Source organism: Charadrius vociferus, unplaced genomic scaffold (assembly GCF_000708025.1).
Source record: "Charadrius vociferus isolate BGI_N301 unplaced genomic scaffold, ASM70802v2 scaffold210, whole genome shotgun sequence".
Lineage (NCBI taxonomy): Eukaryota > Metazoa > Chordata > Aves > Charadriiformes > Charadriidae > Charadrius > Charadrius vociferus.
In genome coordinates, this window is record NW_009646421.1 from 2,018,222 (window position 1) to 2,036,491 (window position 18,270).

The following is an 18,270-nucleotide window of genomic DNA, read 5'->3' on the forward strand; positions in this document are numbered from 1 at the left end:
TCTTTTGTGCAGCCCTTCACATCACAGATTTTGACCAGACCAAACTATAACTCCCTTTGTGTCTTTTGGGTAAAAAAGGGCTGTCAAAGTTCCCAAGCAGATAAACAAGTGTCTGATATTTGGCTTCTTGGGTTTTTTTTCAGCTTTCTGCATTTGTACTGTACACAAAATAGCATAACTTCAACGGGATATTTCTGTTTCTTGTTATTCAACCTCTGTTCCTGTTACCCTGCCTTTAGCCTTTCCTTGTATATTGTAAATCTTGATTGAATATTAAAACATTAAAAAGATTTTAAGTGAAAAGGCTTAGTGTAATTCTACTGTGTGAAACTTTCTTTTGCTTTTACATTACATAGTAACAGTCCTGCCATCTTTAGAAACTGTCCTATTTAGAATAAGCTGTAATTTCATTTTATTCTTTATCAAATCATGTGCTCTTTAATTTGACTGTGTTAATCAGCATGAATGGCCCTTTTCGGGAATTTGTTAAAACCAGGCACTTTACAGACCTTCTGCTAATGCTTTTCAACATGTTTACCTTCAATATCACAGCTGTTCCACTCTTGGCTTTGTTTTTGAAGACCGTGCCAAATATGGAGTGCTTTGGCAATGTCTATTGATAGATTGTCATTAGTTAGAGAATGTCCAGTCCCATTGCCTGTCATTTGTAAGTGTCCTAAGCAGGGGTCCCAGGGTGAACTTCCAGAGTAGCAAATAGTCACACCAGCCACAAATAAATAATTTCAATATGCTGGAGTTTTCTTCAGGCACTATTCTGGTGGTAGAATAGCTGTAGGATATTTCCTTTTTTTTTTATCTAGTGGGAGGCAGGGCTGATGTTGAAGGATTGTATTTATCAAAGTTAATATTACTGTGTTGTTCTAGCTAGGAGCTAGACGACAGCAACTCCAGTGAGCTTTGGATTTGAACTTTCGGGAGCCTTGCAATATGAGGGTGGATCCCATGTCAAATCCTTTTTCAGAGGTGAAGGCATCAGCTTGCAGTGTTGGGCAGTGGTGGGGAAAAGCCTGGGAGCTATTACTGGTGTCTTGAGGGTATCAACATCCCCTTTGACAATAATAGATGCCATCAGATTTTCTTCCTCTTTCCTTTCTTTCCCTGTAAATTGTTGAGTTGCACAGATGGGTGGGAGTCTCTTGCTTAAAAAATTATCTGTCTCTGGGTAGATGGATAAAGGAGCAAACAAGATACCCCTTGTACACTACCAAAATTTACCTATACCGTGGGGTGATATTCCTTACTTCAATTTGATTATTTATTTTTTTAATTGCATCAGTACTTCATACATTCTACCACTGTCTCAGTATGTCAGATGACTGAGCAACAGGACATCTTATTCAGAGATTCATCTTCCTCCTTTTGTTTATTTTCTGATTGCCTTTTTCTGAATAAGAACTTTAAGTCATTTGCCTTCCAACAGTTTATATCGCTACACAACATAGTGGCTCTTTTCCTATCTGCAGACATCTGACAGGATTTTTTTTCTTAATCCAATACATGCCAAGGAGGAATTTGCACTTGTTTTGCAAATCTCTTCCAGACAGTCGTTCTTTATCCAATTAAAAAATACCTACCCTGAAATCACTGAAGGCAAAGTAATTGAGTAACTGCCAGTAGAACTGTAATTTTTCTGAAATGTTATTGATTGTGGGACAGGAAGAAAATGATGGGGTGGAGGGGTTACACTGCTGTTCTTAACACCACTTTCCCCCTTACACACACACACGCACCCCCACACCCACCCACCCTGTTCTACCTGGCCTTGCACAATACCTCCACCCAGGTAGGCTGTCCTCTCCCTGATTTGGAGCTCTGACCAAACAGGCTGTTCCCACCTACAGCTCCCTTATCATCACCGCTAAGTATTGTCTGAAATTTCCAGGGCACTTCGTTTAGAGCAATGTCTGGTTGCTGGGTTACCAAACGATTACTTTTTTTTCTATTTGAGGGTGGGCGATGAGCAGTGTGACAGTCCGAGGTTGCAGTTTGTTCAACATGCAAGTGGGTGTGATCCTTGGGCGGGTGCTCTTATTGGGGTACCCCCTCCACACCAACTGCAGTGTGGGAGCTCGTGCTTGAAATATAGCAGGGCTGAAATCCTGGTTTGGCACTTCTGATTTGTGCTTTTAATACACTGAACTGCCATTTGACTGCCCTTCCCACTGGACCTACCTACAGCCTGCGTGTCAAAAAAGAAATGTGGCTGGCCTCCTTTTGACTGGAATTTAGCTTGAGCTACATATTGCTGTTGCAGCAAGTTCTCTAGTTTCTGCTTTATTTTAACGTTTTAGTGTACTTGATTTTGGGGTGTGGGGCAGCTTAGATGACCCTTCCGTTGGAAATTCCATGCAATTTTCTATTAAAGAACGTAATCACTTGTGTGGTATCCAGATTTCCAGAGAAGTTTTGTGTGTCAAGGTTTTGGCTGACTCTTGCACTGGTATCTGAGGCAGAATAACTCTGGTTAAGTACAAATGTCTCCCACTTTCATCTGTTCAACTGGACAGCACCTGATGCTCCTGAAGGCCATAGGTCTATGTGCAGAGCTACATGTACCACTGCACTTCCACTGCTACAAGAGTATCATCTGCTTTGGTGCAGTGGTTCACATCTTCTGCTTCTTACTAGGACCAATCTTGCATCAGTTATACCAAGAGATGGCCCCAACAGTGCTGTGGCATGAGAACTATGAAGGCTCTCGAGGCCCTTTGTGAGGACAGATGGGTCTGCCAGGAGCGTAGGGTGGTTTTCTATTTCAGACTGGTCTCTTGACTAGGAAGTGTTTGGTCATGTCTGAATACTTTTAGATTTGAGATTACGTCACTTCTGTATCCAATTGCTGCTATAGTTCTCTTAAAAACTAGGTTATTGAAATACTTGAATTGAAGTAATCAATGTTTGGTTTCTGGCTTACTGGAAATCCCAAGTATGTTTTCTTGTTTTTAATGCTGTAGGCAGAGAGACTTGAAGTTAAAAAAAGGCAGCAAGAAATGCAAAGAAGAGAGATGTTCCATGAGGATCAATATTAGTAAGTAAAATTTGAAACTTACTACCTAAAATTCCTCATCTGCTTGTCCTTCTGTTTTGGGGTTTGGTTTGTGGATTTCTTGTTGTTTTTTGGGGTTGGGTTTTTTTGTTTGTTTGTTTGCTTCTGTCTGATTTGGTGCTTGGGAAAGGTTTGGCTTCTGTTTTTTCACTTTTTGACTTGAAACTTTTGATTTCAGGGCTAGAGGCAATGGGCACAAACTGAAACACAGGGGGTTCCTCCTGAACATCAGGAAACACTTTTTTACTGTGAGGGTGACTGAGCACAGGCACAGGCTGCCCAGGGAGGTTGTGGGGTCTCCATCCGTGGAGATATTCAGAAGTTCTGGGCTCTAAGTGGCCCTGCCCAGCAGGGGTTTGTACAAGATGACCTCCAGGGTGTCCCTTCCCACCTCAATCACTCTGTGATTCTGTGAAATATTCTAAGCCTCCTCCGTACCTTTTTCTGTGAGAAATTTGGTTCAGTAGATTTCTCTTAGCTTCTCAAAACATACACTTTGAAATGAAAACTGTGAATTTTAGGAGGAGTTTGTGCTTTCTTTCTCTAATGGAATCAGTACGTGATCATTCACTCTAAGACTAATTATTGAAACAGGATCTAAATTACGTCTCCACCCATTTATTTTAGTGACTAGTAAAGAAATTTAACCCACATGGAAATAATGAGGACTTCCTATATTTAGCAGTCTTACAGCTTAAATGTAGAGACCTGCTGTGAAGACCTGTTTCCCAAGAATACCTCCTTGATGTCAGATTTAGATACGGCTTAACTCCTGACATAATTAAGTTCATTGGCAGTGAAGTTCCTGCCTTGCAAGTTCATTCTACCCTATTTATTTATTTTTAACTGATCCAAACCAATTCTATCACATAATTAGCACACGATGCTGTTTAGTCACCTTTACCTTTTTTATCTTTGGCACCTGAAATTACTCACTTTTGTTCTTAGCATGATTAATTGCTCTTTCCTCCTCTGTGACCTTTAAAGGAGTCACTTTTGTACTATGCTAGTAGCTCCAGTTCCTTCAGCATTTGCTCAGACTCTGTTCTGGAATGTATAGACATTTAGTGCTTTCTCACTGATCTCAGCCTTTCTTGTCTTTTTCCTTTTATTTCTTCCCTTTTGGCTTTAGGTACAGCTCTTTCCTTAATTACATTGCCAACATTTGTCTCTAGATATTGGTATTTTGCTTGCTGTCTTCTGTTTGTCCTGATGTGGGTTTCCTACACTTCCCCCCCCCGTTTGCTTCCTCAGGATTTCTGGATTTCTGAAGACCCTGCACAGATTTATATCTCTGTCTGTCTGTTTCTGACAGACTACACACCTTCATGCTCTTTGAACTTAACTCAACAACAACCTCATTGTATCTTTTCGGTGCAGGGTTCTCAGTTATGGGACTTGCTTTTTCCTGAGGGAATCGTCAGGGTTCTTATCTTCCCATTTAATCTAATTTTTTGTCTTAAGGCTTATTCAGTAATAAAGATAGACATATCTCTTCCTTTCCCTCACCTTCCCCGTCTGTACCTTTTTTTTACTTAGGGTGAAATGAATTCTGCTGATGAGAGCTTTTTCCATTAAAAACAAGCTTGGTTCTGTCAAAAGCAGGCCCAAACCCTCTGAAACACCTTCATGTCGGCAGTCAGTTAGTCTCCAGGTGGTGTGGGATCTCAGTCTGCCTGCACACAGAGAAGGAGACTGACAGGCAGCTGTTCTGCCCACCAATTTAGGAAACCAAACTGACTGATGCAACTGAAGGTAAAGATGGACTGTCAAGCTCCATTGCTTGAGATTAGGTTCAACTATCAGAAGATTATTTGTACATACTATGTATTGAACATACACTAGGAGATACCGTAGATACTGCACCTGGAGGAAGTGAGCTGAAACCCCACCTACAGTGAAGGCAATTTTGGTTAAGCAAAAACCTCCCATGCTGTAGAGAGTGACACTAGTGCCTTCCCTGGTCTGAAGGAATCCTCTGGTAGGCAGAGGAAGAGGAGTCTTTACCACTGGATGTTATTGGGTTTGCATTGCTAAGATACATTGGCATTACGGAGGATAAAATCCAGGAGTAATAGAAAGATGCTGTGCGACATCTCAGATCTTGTAAAGTAACTGCATTGAAGTACTGCCAGTTATTAGAGACATGTTTGCATGGACGTGCTTGGTATTTAGACGTGCTTTTGCCTACTATGCAAAAAAGAGTGACATTACTTCCATCATCTAAGACCCCGTGTCTGGAGGTGAAGAGAACAAATATGAGGTTGTGCTCCTTTCCTTGCTTTCTCTGCTGGAGTATTTTGATCTCCTCCTCCGCTTACTAGGAGAGGGGAGAAGGAAGGTCATGCGCTGCATATAAAGCAATGACCTCTGCAAAGTGATGGCCTGTGGCGCTGTATCAAAAGATAAGCTGCCTTGTTAGTCTGTCCTCTGTAAGCGTCTGTAGCTGCCACATCACAATTTTCCTGGGGAGATCAATGCCTGCCAGCAGCCTCATTAGCTGTGAAACCTTTTAAAATTGATCACCACCTCTAGTGTATCAGCCTCCATGGGGTACAGCCCAATCAGTACCTCTCCCATATGAAGTGCCGCTTCTATTTGGTGAGGAAAGGCACTTAAGATTCTTATGTCATTAACATACTCTGACAATAAAGTATGATGCTGCCCAGAAGTTTGTTGCTCTGATTAAATTCCTCTCATGATTAAAAACAAGAACTTCTCACTGATATCCCTTTTCCAAGGGTGTAATGTGAAGTAAGTGAATGCCAAGAGGAAAAATTGTCTGCAACCTTGTCCGCTGTCTGCAGAATATAGTTATTTCTTATCTCTTGAAAGCCTTGTTAGCTTCCTTGTGTACAACCGGACCTTGAAAGTCAACTGTATCTTTTATCATAGTTGCCTGAGTATGTGTTTGTGTCTTGTGAGAGTGAGGTCTAGACACACGTGCAGAGTGCTGTGGAAAAGTCTGCAAGCTTCTCTCTTTTGGAATCAGCAGCTTCTCTTTTGGGATCAGCAGCTCCTTTACCCAGGTGGACTCAAGCTCTATTAGGTGACTAAAATGGGCAAAACTCACAAGGTATCTCCTGAAGTAGCTGCGTATAAAAAGCCTGAAGAACACACAGGAGCAGACTTTGGGCTGGGGAAGTTGCTGCATGGCACGATTGCTATATTTTGTACTAACAGAGGAGAAGCACTTCAGGGATTTATTTGTGATAGTGTCACTGTGGTTCTGCCTCTGCAGATGCCAGATCTAGAAACTAAGGAGTACATGTGCACTTTTCTACTGGAAACTACTTACACATGAAATGGAGTCCTTCCTTTTGAGTAATGATGTTTTGGATGCATTTTACATTGATGGCCTGTGGTAGAGTCTGTGTTTCTGCCAGAGCATATTAAAAAATGTGCTAGTGTAGTCCCTATTTTGCAATTGCTAATCCTTGTGAGGAAAGGACTGAGTGTCTCATCTTTCCAAATGGGAACGAAGAAGAGGTTAGATGGCTGGCCCAGGACTTTTCAGGACATCCCTCTTTAGTTAGGAGACAAAAATTGTCATTTAAACAGTTACGAGGCATGGCTACCTCATAACTTGCTTTTCTCTGTGGCTTGCTGTGCAGGCTGTATGAATCTGTGCCTGAACTGTAGCGTATCTCACCATATGGTTTTAGCCCAGCTCTCTAGGAAGGTGCTTTGGATTCGACTTCCCAGAAACTGTAGTGCTGGATGTGGTCTGCTGCTCTTCTAATAGCCGTCTACCTATTTATGTAATGGGAAAAGCAGTCTAGCACATAGGGTTTCTTTTTAATAGGGCATGATGGCTGTTGTATCGTTTCATCCTTCCCTTTGTTACATATTCGTGCCTCTGTTTTTGTGGAGGTTGTACTCCTGTAAAAATTCCTGGCACTGCTGCACTCGGGTACATGTGTGCACTCAATATATTCTGCTCAAAATTTGGAGCTGGAAATTCAGCCAGAGTGCCTCTAAGTGCATATTCCAAATACAATGCAAGAGGTTCACCAAACCAAGCTCATATACACTTGCCTGCCAAAGCAGTTCTCTCAAAAGTCATAAAATGCAAGAAAATAAAACCTGAATCGAAACAGATTTTTTTTATTTATTTATCTATTTTTACAGGATAAATACTAGTGTCCTTGCCAGTTTTCAGTCCCCTATGATGTGTGGTTCAAACAGCAGGCTGGTAACAAATTTTCCCCACAGAAGTGCAAGTGTAAACCTGACCAGACTTTTAATATAGGTTGCTAGAGAGAATGAAAGAGGGCTCGCACAAAAAGGGTTTGCAGCCTTGAGAATCTTTTGTTTGCTTCTTTTCAACACAATGGTCTTCGTTTTGTTCATTTGCTCCTGATTATTTTAAGTGTTGTCAATTATTTAGCTAACAGGCAGAAAACTAGGCTTTTATAGACATCCAAAGGGACTCTCTTGAGTGTAATAATGAAGGCAGTTTATTGAACGCCTGTGAGGTTGCTTTCTAATTGTATGCATTAATCTGCCCATGCAAGCTGGCTGAAAATATAGAAGCAGATTGCACATGCAGATGGAGCACACAGAATGGAGGACCTATGCAATAGACTTATACAAAACTGCGTTTTCCTTAAAACTGGATTTATGCTTATTACTTCAGATAATAAATGAAACTCGATGTCTAAAATAACTTCCAAGACTATTGGATGAGTTGGTGGGAGGAAAGAATAGCCTAGCTGTATTATTTCATGCAGTCAAGAAAACAAAAAAAGCAAGTGGGTTGACAGGAAAGATTAGTTTTGAGTGTGGGTGGGAAGTGATGAAAATAATTCTGCTGAGAAAGTTGCCTTTTTTTTTAAAAAAAACCCCCTATTTTTAAACTTCCTTGAAGCCTTATACCTAAAATGAACTAGTGCCACATTTTTTGTTCTTATCCCCAAGAACAGGAACACATGCTCGCGAAGTTGCAGACAAGAAAGCCTACCAGCCAAAGATAGCACAGTTTTGATCACTATCATTAGATTTGTCCAAGTCCTCCTTAGTATGCTCGTGCATTACTCCTGGTGAAGTCTGTGAATATTGCATTGAGCTTGGTATGTGTCTACTGGAAGGATTTCTGCTGGAAAACAAGTGAACTAAATACCGAGAGGATGGCCTTTCTTCCCAGTAAAGGGCATTGCAGAAGAGCCATCAGCATCATGCAGGAATTTAATGGGTTAATTATTTCACATTGTAATTTTTTTACCTTGTAGCTTCCAGAAAAAGATAAATCCCCCACCCACACGCACACCAAAAAATGGACATTAGTTCATGCTGACAACTTTGCACACGGCTTATGTTTGTTTCTTTCTTCTTACCTAAAAGTAGACTCTGTCTTGCTGCAGGTGTAGGTTGGAGTTGAGGTACAGAACCAGAATTCATGTAGAGCTGGCAGCATGTTTATTGCTGACAGACTGAGATGTTTTTACTACCTTGCCCATTGTCATGGCCCAGCTGTGGGACACATGGCAGTTGCTTGTAGCCTTCTGAGCTTATTTAAACCATGTAAACTTCTTGCTGTGGTAAATCTCTGCAAATAGGAGGGGATGTGAGATGAGGTACGTATAACTGTATACCGGCAAAAGCCGTGGGTGTCCCCACTCAGGCTACTTGCAAATTTCTTAATGACTTAATTTTGAAATATGTACCTTTGGTGGGATTATTTTCACAAATGGTATTATTGCCCTCCCCCACAGCTTCATTCCCAGTTTAGCAAGTGATTTTCATTAGTGAAAATCCCAACTGCACCGCCCTTTGGAGTCTCTTTCTCCATCTCCCAACGTAGAATCTATGGGAAACCTGCATAAATGGACAGCAATCTCATCGACCTTTGTGTCAACTTCTAGAATTTCTTCTGTTTTAGGATTTGATTTTGTTAGGCCACGTGACAGAGGAACAGCGATGGCCCTAGTACCAGCCAGCCTAGCTTGTGGGTCATAGCAAGCACCGGCAGAGCCCACACTGAGGAAGGAACAAGGACATCAGTAAGAACACATCTTCCATGGACCTTACTGAAATGAAGGGCAGCTTTTCTTGTGGGTAGGCTTTGGCAGAGTTAAGCAACTGATCTTAATTCCTGCAAAAGTTGAGAAAGTTGTTGTACCTAGCCAATTAAATATGTTGAAGTGGGAAAAGTGTAGATATGCTTGCTGATGCTGCAAAAAGATGCATCTTGAATGAAATTTGGGTTTGGTTTTGAGAGGGGGAGTCCTGCTATTGTTTAAAAACCATTGTGAAACTTCTGGGCCGATGTGTGAAACTAACATTATCTGTGCATTATGCATGGTTCTTAGTTTGTCAGCTGAATTAGAAGAAAATGGTGAAATATCACTTCAACATTGCTTACTAGCAATGAATTTGGAAGCTGATGTGTCCATGTCATTCAGCATTAGGTGCTACTTCTTTTGTCTTAGTGACTACTCGTATTTTCTCCTCTCTGAACTGGCTATAATGATTTACCTGGCTTGGGATTCTTTAATTTTATTTCTTATTACTGTTTTTGAATGGGGCTTAGCATACTTCTGGACATTCATTTGAGCAGAATTATAATGCTGGAGATCCTGCAGCTTGAGAGAATGAGGAGTTCAGGAGCTTTCTTGTTTTCAGTAGTAAGAAGAGTGTCCATTATCTTTTTAAAATTGTCAAGAGGAATAAATAGATTTATGATCTATGCAAAAGTATCGTGCTGCTTTTTTTTCAAAAGCACTGGCATAAAAGCCAGTATATTTTTCTGTATCCTGGCATTTCAATATCCATCAATTAAAGCAAAAGAATTAACTGCCACTGGTTTCACTGGGAAGGAATAATGAAGATTACAAGAAGCCTTTTTAATTGATGCATTTTTAATGTTAGTCTGTAAAACAGACTTAAAGCCAAGAACTTTATGTGTAGGCAGAAAAATTATTTTCTTTACATCTTTGTTCTGAGAGGAATACAGTCTCAAATGAAAAGCTTAGCAAGCGGTGCTGTGCGAATCTTGGGTGGGGGAAGATGTTGGGCCCTACGTCCATATCCTTATGTATGTCCCTAAGGATGAATCCTTTTCAGGACTGGCTCTTCTGTTTGCCTTGTAGATGTGACCAAATGACGCACAAAGTTAAAGACCTTATTTTGCACAGGATTTTAGACCTCAGGTCCTGCAATAAGATCAGTTGTGGGTCTTTAGATCTTCCACAGTTGCACACTGGAATCAACTGTGGTGCTTTCTGCTTCTTGGCTGTTGAGACTGTTGACCCTGTTAGAGCACGGGAACTCCTACCTTGGCCAGAGGAACCTAAGCTCACTCCAGCTTTTATATCCACCCCCTTGTCTCACCCCAGTGGAAATGTGGGCAGTTATACGCATTTAGTCCCAAACAATAATAAATGCCTGTGGATTCCCTGATCTACAAGTATCTTGCGAGTGCAGGGTGCCAACTCTAAATCCCTAAATTATACTGTTTTCACTGGAACACCTAGCAAATCCATGTTTCTGCATTTTATGTGTACTTGTTGAGCTTCAAGTATACGCTTTTACGTAATAGCTTTTAAGCTGAAGAATAGTTGTGAAATGTAAAGCGGTATATCTGAGGACTCACAGAAAGCATCTGCAACATGAACTGATTTCCACAGTCATGCACTGTCCCCTCCTCAACGATCCTGGCAGCAGAGTCAGTCTTTTCCCATGACAGCTCTGAAGAGTTTTTCAGCCCACAAATCCAGTATTGTGCTTCACTCCCCCATGGCCACATCTGTACTAATAAATTAAACACCGTCAATCACTGTCACTTCTGAGGCCAACAGGCCCGAGACTGCCTGCTTCCATTGCTAGCAAACCTTTCTACGTCCCAAAATGGGGCGGTTGCATCCAAAGTGCCTGTTGGGAGTTACTTGTGGTTGATAATCATTCCCAGACAGCAGCCAGAAGTTGTTTGGGAAAGTGCTATTTGGAACAAGTCAAATTTATTCCAGGAACTGTTACCACAACATAGATGACTGAGTTCCCATACTGAGGGTATTGCCTGGTACTATTAAATGTACCAGTATGGGAGTAGCCTATTTTAATTAGCAGAGCAAAAGGCTCATTCCCAGCAGCCTAATGGGAAATAGGGCTACCAAGAAAGACAAATTACCCTCATAAGATCACTCCAGCTTAACCAGCGCTTCTGAATGTCTCTCTTCCATTCAGCTTGGTGCTTAGGGGCAGTCAGAGCTCAGGATAGCAGCCTGTTAGGAGGGTGCCATCTTCTTGGTTTGTCTAAATTTTGGATCTCCTTTTGCCTAGCTATTTTTGAAGGGTATCAGGATGCTGCTGTATTCAAATTAATTTCTTAAGCTTATGCTTTTCTTTCCTTAATATTAATTAATTTGGAGGAACACATTTTATTAGCTTCTTTGATTGCCATTGAAGTTTTAGGAAATGAGTGAGATGTTACTCCAACTGTCTGAATGTGGAGCACCTATGGACACTTTGAAATGCTGATTTCCTTCTGGAGATAATGCTTTCCTCTCTAGAACATTAATTGAACTGTCATCTCTCTGACTTCCCCCTTTCCCTGCAGCATGGCTTATGCTATGCTCTGCATTGTTATGACTTTAGGTTTAATATTATGAAAAATACCATTCAGACAATATTTTGACAGTCTGGCAACTGCAGATGCGTTGCTGGGTTGCCATAGAGATGTTACACAACAAATTAACATATATGACTGAATTGGCTGAGTTTTTTCTATAGTCAGGTTCGGAAATTTGAGTCCCTTTCTTATGATAAGGATGTTTCATTAATGTATTATTCAATTTGGTGTAGTAGGGTTTTTTTCTGTATTCAAAGGCAGTACACAGCCTTGCTGAGAAATTTCATTTGCTTCCACTCTTTTAATCATCTTTTCTAATAGCAAAATGGAGTTAGCTTTTCATATCAGTGTGCTGATCCAGGAAATGCAGTGTCTTAACCCTCCACCCCATTTTTATGCAAATAACAAGAACTTCCACATAACCCATGTCATTCTTTTGCCATCTATAAGGAATTAGGATATTCAGGTATACTCCTACGTTGCCAGATATTTCTTTGCAGAGCTTCAACCTTCTCAAATATATTCCAGACTTTCTGTAGGAGTTCTTAGTCTTTCTGGTGTAGAAATAAATTGTTACTTTAGCAGTTTTAGCACAGGTAGAGAAACACAAAATCTGCAATTTAAAACTTCAAGTTCCCCAAATTATCCTGTGCAATCTCACTGCTCAACCACTCATCTTCCATGGAAAAAATATGTGTGCTTAATGCTTGGGTGAGAAGACTATTAATTTATTTAACCTTGATATACAAGTGCTTCATAGATCAGGGAATCTTATGTTTCACTTGGTCCTTTCTGTATTGCATGTTGGCTGAGGTCCATGTTAACTGCCCAGGTAATGAAGGAAAGGGAGTGAACTGGGAATGCTGGGACTCTAAAAGCACGGCTTGCTACAGCTTGAGCAAGTACCCTGCACCTGAAGTGGTAACTTGGTTTTGTATTGTGTAGGGTAGCAGAGAAAAACTTGCGGGTTCTTGTTCTTTTTCCCCACTTCTCATCAATTTAACCACTGACCAGCAGGACATTTTCCAAAGTTGCAGCTACTCACCGTTTCAGATCATGGAGTGAAAGACAAAACCGCACTTGTTAGTCTGTTTCACCAGTTAGTCATCATCACTCTTTGACAGCCAAGGCTTTTTCTCCAAGGTTAAGTAGCTGTCTTTGGTAGCAGCATCTTCTCCCCCACAGAGCTAGCTGGCTGCCCTCTTTGCAGAGTAAATCTTTGTGTTGAATGCCTCTTGAAGCACTCTTTCTGCTCTCACTTCAGTACTTTTATGCTTTCCAAAGCTGTACACAGAAATAAAATTGCCTCTTTCCACTAATTCTATTCCTTTGAGCGAGCAAATACTTGAACAGATATGCCTGGAACTGCAGGTTAGGAAACTGATTCCTGATCGCAGTATTGTTCTTACCATTTGTTTATGTTGCTGCTTGTGACTTTGTTTAACTGTACTTGGTTGAAACTGTGAGCAAAGCAATGCTACTTTGAAAATCTGACTTATAAAGGATGAAATTGGAAAAATAAAATTGTCCTTGCCAGAATAAGAAATGATGATGTTGTGCAGTTCTGCTTCAACTGAAGACAAGTATTTTTTTTCAATGCTACAAAATGCTTCGAAGTCTTTCTGCTTGATGAAGTAATCTGTTGTAAGGCTGCATTGTGTTAACTATGAAGGAAAATTGTTTAAAATAAGCTTTTAAATTATTTATCTGAGATTTATGAAGCTGGTAGAAGGATTTGCAACAATTCAGTGAAGCAGTTGCATCCTGATGAAGTCCAATGGTATGCAGGTCTGTGTTTTAGGAGCTTCACAATAAAGAAAGCGAGCATAGTCACTGTAGATCCCAAATACGCAAATGACAATAATTGTTTGCTTAAAAATTCCTCCCAGCAAACATCTGTCCACAATATAGGTTCTTTATCCTCTGTCCCATTTCATTCTGTCTGTCTCCGTAACCTTTTGTTCCACCTGTGATGTTTTCCAGCAGTCACATGATAAAACGTCTAGGCTAGATTCCAAGGGTGGAATAAAAAGCTGTATTTGTTTTTATGGAAGCACTAACAATTCTATTTGGATTGGATTTCTTCATAGCAAAACCAATGAATTATTGAACAGATTGGACTTGGGTTTGCCAAAGAGTGATTCCTGTCAGATTGCTAATCGTGGCCCGGAATCTACAGCATGGGTAAGCAAAACCGTAGCACATGCTATATTTTCCATCAGCCTTCCAGGTGCTGTCAATAGTGTAATATTAGAATATTCTAATTGAGCTTAATTGTCTAGACATAACTCAGTGAGTACCAAGGAGTGTTTCTGGGTGAATGAGATTGCTTACATTGTCTCTGTCATATTGGCAGAGTATCCTACATAGTAGGGGACTGCCTTTATTACTCACAGATCTCTCTCTGATAAATGAGACCCAGATTTATATTCTAAGGTCAGATGAGAATCTTAAATGTGCTCTGTATTCACCAGTTGGTGGCAAACTTTTCTGAAATCTCAACTAGTTCATGTCAGTGGATGCTTTGCTGCATTAAAAATTTAGTCAGAAGAGGAGCTTATTTCTCACTGCATCCTAAAAGTGATTCCATAGACTGCTTGGGGACTTTGCCCCAGTTTGAATAAGCCTGGTAAATACCAATGTAATTAGGGAATAGACAAAGTATTGCTTAAGTTTCATTATTCTAATTGTCTCAAAAAGGCTTTTCCACATATGATCAGTCTCTTCATGTCTAAACCAAGCTTTCCTACTGATGTAAAAACTTGCAGTGAGGAATATTAACCCTGAGACAGAAGCATTTCTCCTTTAGTGAAGTTTGTATTTGGGGGAAGAAAGAAAGCAGGCACTCCAATGGACAGAAATTGTTACAAGCAATAGCCCTTAGTCAGCAGAAACTCAGAATTATGCAATCAGGGCAGCCCTTTGTTGTATACAACTTTGAACACCAAGAGCTGTGTAAAGACAGGGGAAGATTTACCTCCATATTTCCTCAGAAGCCTTGGAAATGTGCAAGACCCTTCCGTTACAGAGACTGTAACAATATACGACAGCTCTGTCTTGCTTCTAGTATCTCTTCCTAGTTTTCGTTGCATGAAAAGGGAAGGTGATACTGAAAATAGGCTCCTTTCCCCTTTGATTCCTCAGGTCATTTTGTGTCTCCGAAAACCCTAAAGAAATCTTAGTGTATGTGGGCAGATACGTAGCCTGAAGGAGCCAACTTCCACCCAGCAACGCTGGGCAGGTGGTCATTTGCAGGAGAGTGGCTTTCTGGCTGTCTTTTGTAGTCCTGGGTGGACAAGCAAGAGGGACTATGGGAAGGGAAAAAAGATGTCTTGAAACCACTTCTACTTCCCTCTTGAAGCATCTGACGCTCCAAACAGTGGGAAGCTTGTTCTTTAGTAGGGCAGACCCAGCTCTGCAGCTTTTCGTATAGTGTGAACATTGAACTGTGAAGACAAGTGAGCTCATGTCCCCAGGACTGACTTGGATTTCAGCATTTAAGTGTGGTGTCTTCATATCTGTACAGAACTGGGTGGATGTCTGAAGGAACACTGAATTCTTTCAGACATACTGTGAGCCTTTGCCTTCTATTTCAACTACCTATGTGTGCCTTTCTCGTTTCAGTTTTTGAGTGGTTTCTTAATAAGTTATGCCAAATTACATGCTATAGTTCATCTTTGGCTTCACCAGCATCCAAGCAGACAAAATACACAGTTTATCTGTGCTGGGTTTTATTATTATCAGCTGATGTTATACATGTCTTTTGTGTGGCAGCATTTCTATAGCTTTGCGAATCAATTCATCACTTGCTTATAATGCAGCAATGCAGTTAGCAAAATGTCTTCCCAAGCAATTTGGATGAGGTACAATCTATAGGCATATGCCCAGCCTTTGTGCTTTGTGTGAGGAATCTGAAGCACATAACCAATGAGTTGTTATCTAAATAAATTTGGCATAGTACCAAAATGCTAAACCAGTGGGAAAACTTGAACTCTAATTTTGATGCTATCTTGGACCTGTGCTTTGTCTGGAGTAATTAAAAGATTCAGGAACAATGCATTTGAAATAGCGAAGTGTGATAAGCTTAGGAAGTGCCTGACATGCATGTTAAAAGGGGGCATATATATATGTGATTTTTTAAATTTAAAATTCACCTTCTCAAAAAAGTTTGGAACAATGTAACGTTGATGAAATTATTTCCCTCACATCATTTCTTTGATAGTGATATTAATTTAGCACACCTAGTTCGAATCTCAGTGTCAAATATTACTTGATGTGCGTGAACAAATTTGACTTCTTTGGAGTGACTCTGTCATTGATGACTTTTTTGGCTCACTTATTTAATCAAGCTCATAATTAATTTTAATCCTGTCTTTCAAAGTGTTACCAACCCTGTGTAGATTTTTACTGTCTTCCAACTTGATTAACATACACTCCACACAATTCTCCAAGCCATTATGGAGAGTAATGAATAATATTGGACACAGAATGAGTCTCCCTGGACACATGTAACAACTCCTCCCAACTCAAAATTGAGCTATTAATAATTGCTTTCTCTATTTAGTCTTTTTACCAAATGATGTGCCTGTCGTTTTAATGGTGTCATTCTGTACGCATATATCAAGTTTCGAGAACATTGTGTAGACCTGCAACAAATTCCTCACTAAAGCCAAGCCTACACACTCCTCATTTCAAATTATACTGGCTCATTATTTAGTGTGCTACATTATGTACCTGCTCAAAGACTTTACAGTTAAGTTCCTATGTGTAAGATCTAAAATTCCTATAAGATCCTAATGGTAGCCTGGCTCTTTGATGACAACTACAACTTGTGAAAGACCAGGGCTAGTTATTGTAATGAAAACCCACAGAGTTGAATACTTTATTCATTATGTGTAGTTCAGATTTTTGGTTCTCTAGACCACAGATAATTCAGCAGCCTTGATCTTTCAGCTTCTGTCACCCTATCTCCAGAAATGCCTTCCAGTACTCCTGTGGAAATAATACTGGGTTGCCCTCTGCTACCACACGCCCTTCTGCTTTGTTATCTTGGTAATATTTTCAGTACTTTTCTTTCTTCCCAGAATACCCCACCTCACTATCATATATCCTGACTGTGTTTTCTCGCAAAAATCTCAGGGAATCTTTATGCTTGTCACTGGGACACAGAATAGTATGTGCTGTGGCTGCCTGGTTGTGATGTGCAGATGGACATTCAGCTAAATCAAATGACTGAGAAGCTTTAGACTACTTCTTGTTTAAATTCTAGTCTTGAGACTAATCTATTTTTTGAGTAACTGGAATCATTCAACCATTTCTGTTTTGTTAATTACCTGTATAAAGATTTGGGAATAAGGTTTGGGATTTTGGTCCCCCCCTTTCCCCACACCAATATGTTTGTATTCTCTGCTGAACAATAGTCTAGGAGCCATACTTATAAGCAAGCTCTTCGAGAGGACAAAACCAGAAGATTAGAGGAAATGAAGCAAGAACAACGGAGGAAGGTAATTGTACATTAATAGTTTGCATATTGTATCATTTTTGCATGCTGTGAAACCAATTAAATACATTGATTACTTGTAGCCTACGCACTGAGTTTCTCTTTAGCAAAAGTGATTTAGTCACTGTTTTCAAATACTGTGAGAGAGATGAGCCAAGCTGTAAAATTTGGACACGGACAGCACAATTATCTTCTGGGTTCAAGGCTGTTTGCATCTGGATGACTAGCTCCTGCTCGCCTCTTCATTTGAACAATTGTGCAGAGCGTTTTTTGACCATGGTACCCAATTTCATAGGCTTAGGAAACCAATTTCCTTTCTTTCAGGCAGAAGTAATCTTACTGAGATATTTGTGATGATCTCAGACTCTAAATAGTCTCTTTCTAGAGAATGGAGGCCTGTGTGCCCTACCTCCCCAAATGGGGAGGTGGAAGCACTCAGATTTGCTGTTAGGCCTGTGTGCTTCTCAGTTCCATTGCTAACCACCTAAATGAAGAGTTTGGAATTGTCTAAAAAGCAGGCATGCTGTAACTGCATGTTTGAACTCCATCTTCTGAAATGCATCTGAACCACTGTAGTCCCTCTGGCATGGATCTGCGTACCATATCCACATAAAGTTCATCTACACGAGATGATAGCACTGTGCTGTGTTGTCTCTCTTGGCTCCAGGTCTGACCATGCAAGTATGGGGAGGGTGTCATTGACTGCAAATCGTTTGAAAACCTATTAGCAAATACTGAGCCTCTTGCTATGCCTCTGCTGTTACTAACGTCCAAATTAACGTTAAACTACTTCCCGAGAAGCAGAATCTTAGCGCAACAAATTCCATGCAGTGAGTTTCTACTAGACCTGGACAAGTGACTCACACCCTCACCCTCCCCGCATATCTTTCTTTAAGTGTTGGGGATAAGTGTCCTTATTTCATAGTATCCTAGCAAGCAGGATGCTGGAGACAAAAAGGTGGGGGAAAGGAGGCTCTTAACTGTGGAGGTTGTGGAGTCTCCCACTCTGGAGACATTCAAAACCCACCTGGACGCTGTCCTGTGCAACCTGCTGTAGGTGTCCCTGCTCTGGTGGGGGCGTTGGAGTAGATGATCTCCAGAGGTGCCTTCCAACCCTGACCATTCTGTGATTCT

General features: G+C 40.6%; 1 protein-coding gene across 1 annotated transcript in view; it reads left to right on the plus strand.

Annotated features, from left to right (window-relative positions):
- Window positions 1-18,270, plus strand: part of EPSTI1 (epithelial stromal interaction 1 (breast)) — a 46,514-nt gene that overhangs the window by 19,887 nt on the left and 8,357 nt on the right. The window contains exons 6-8 of the mRNA XM_009881092.1: window positions 2,976-3,049; window positions 13,727-13,820; window positions 17,057-17,140. Coding sequence (XP_009879394.1) covers window positions 2,976-3,049; window positions 13,727-13,820; window positions 17,057-17,140 — 252 coding nt within the window. The remainder of the gene's footprint in view (window positions 1-2,975; window positions 3,050-13,726; window positions 13,821-17,056; window positions 17,141-18,270) is intronic.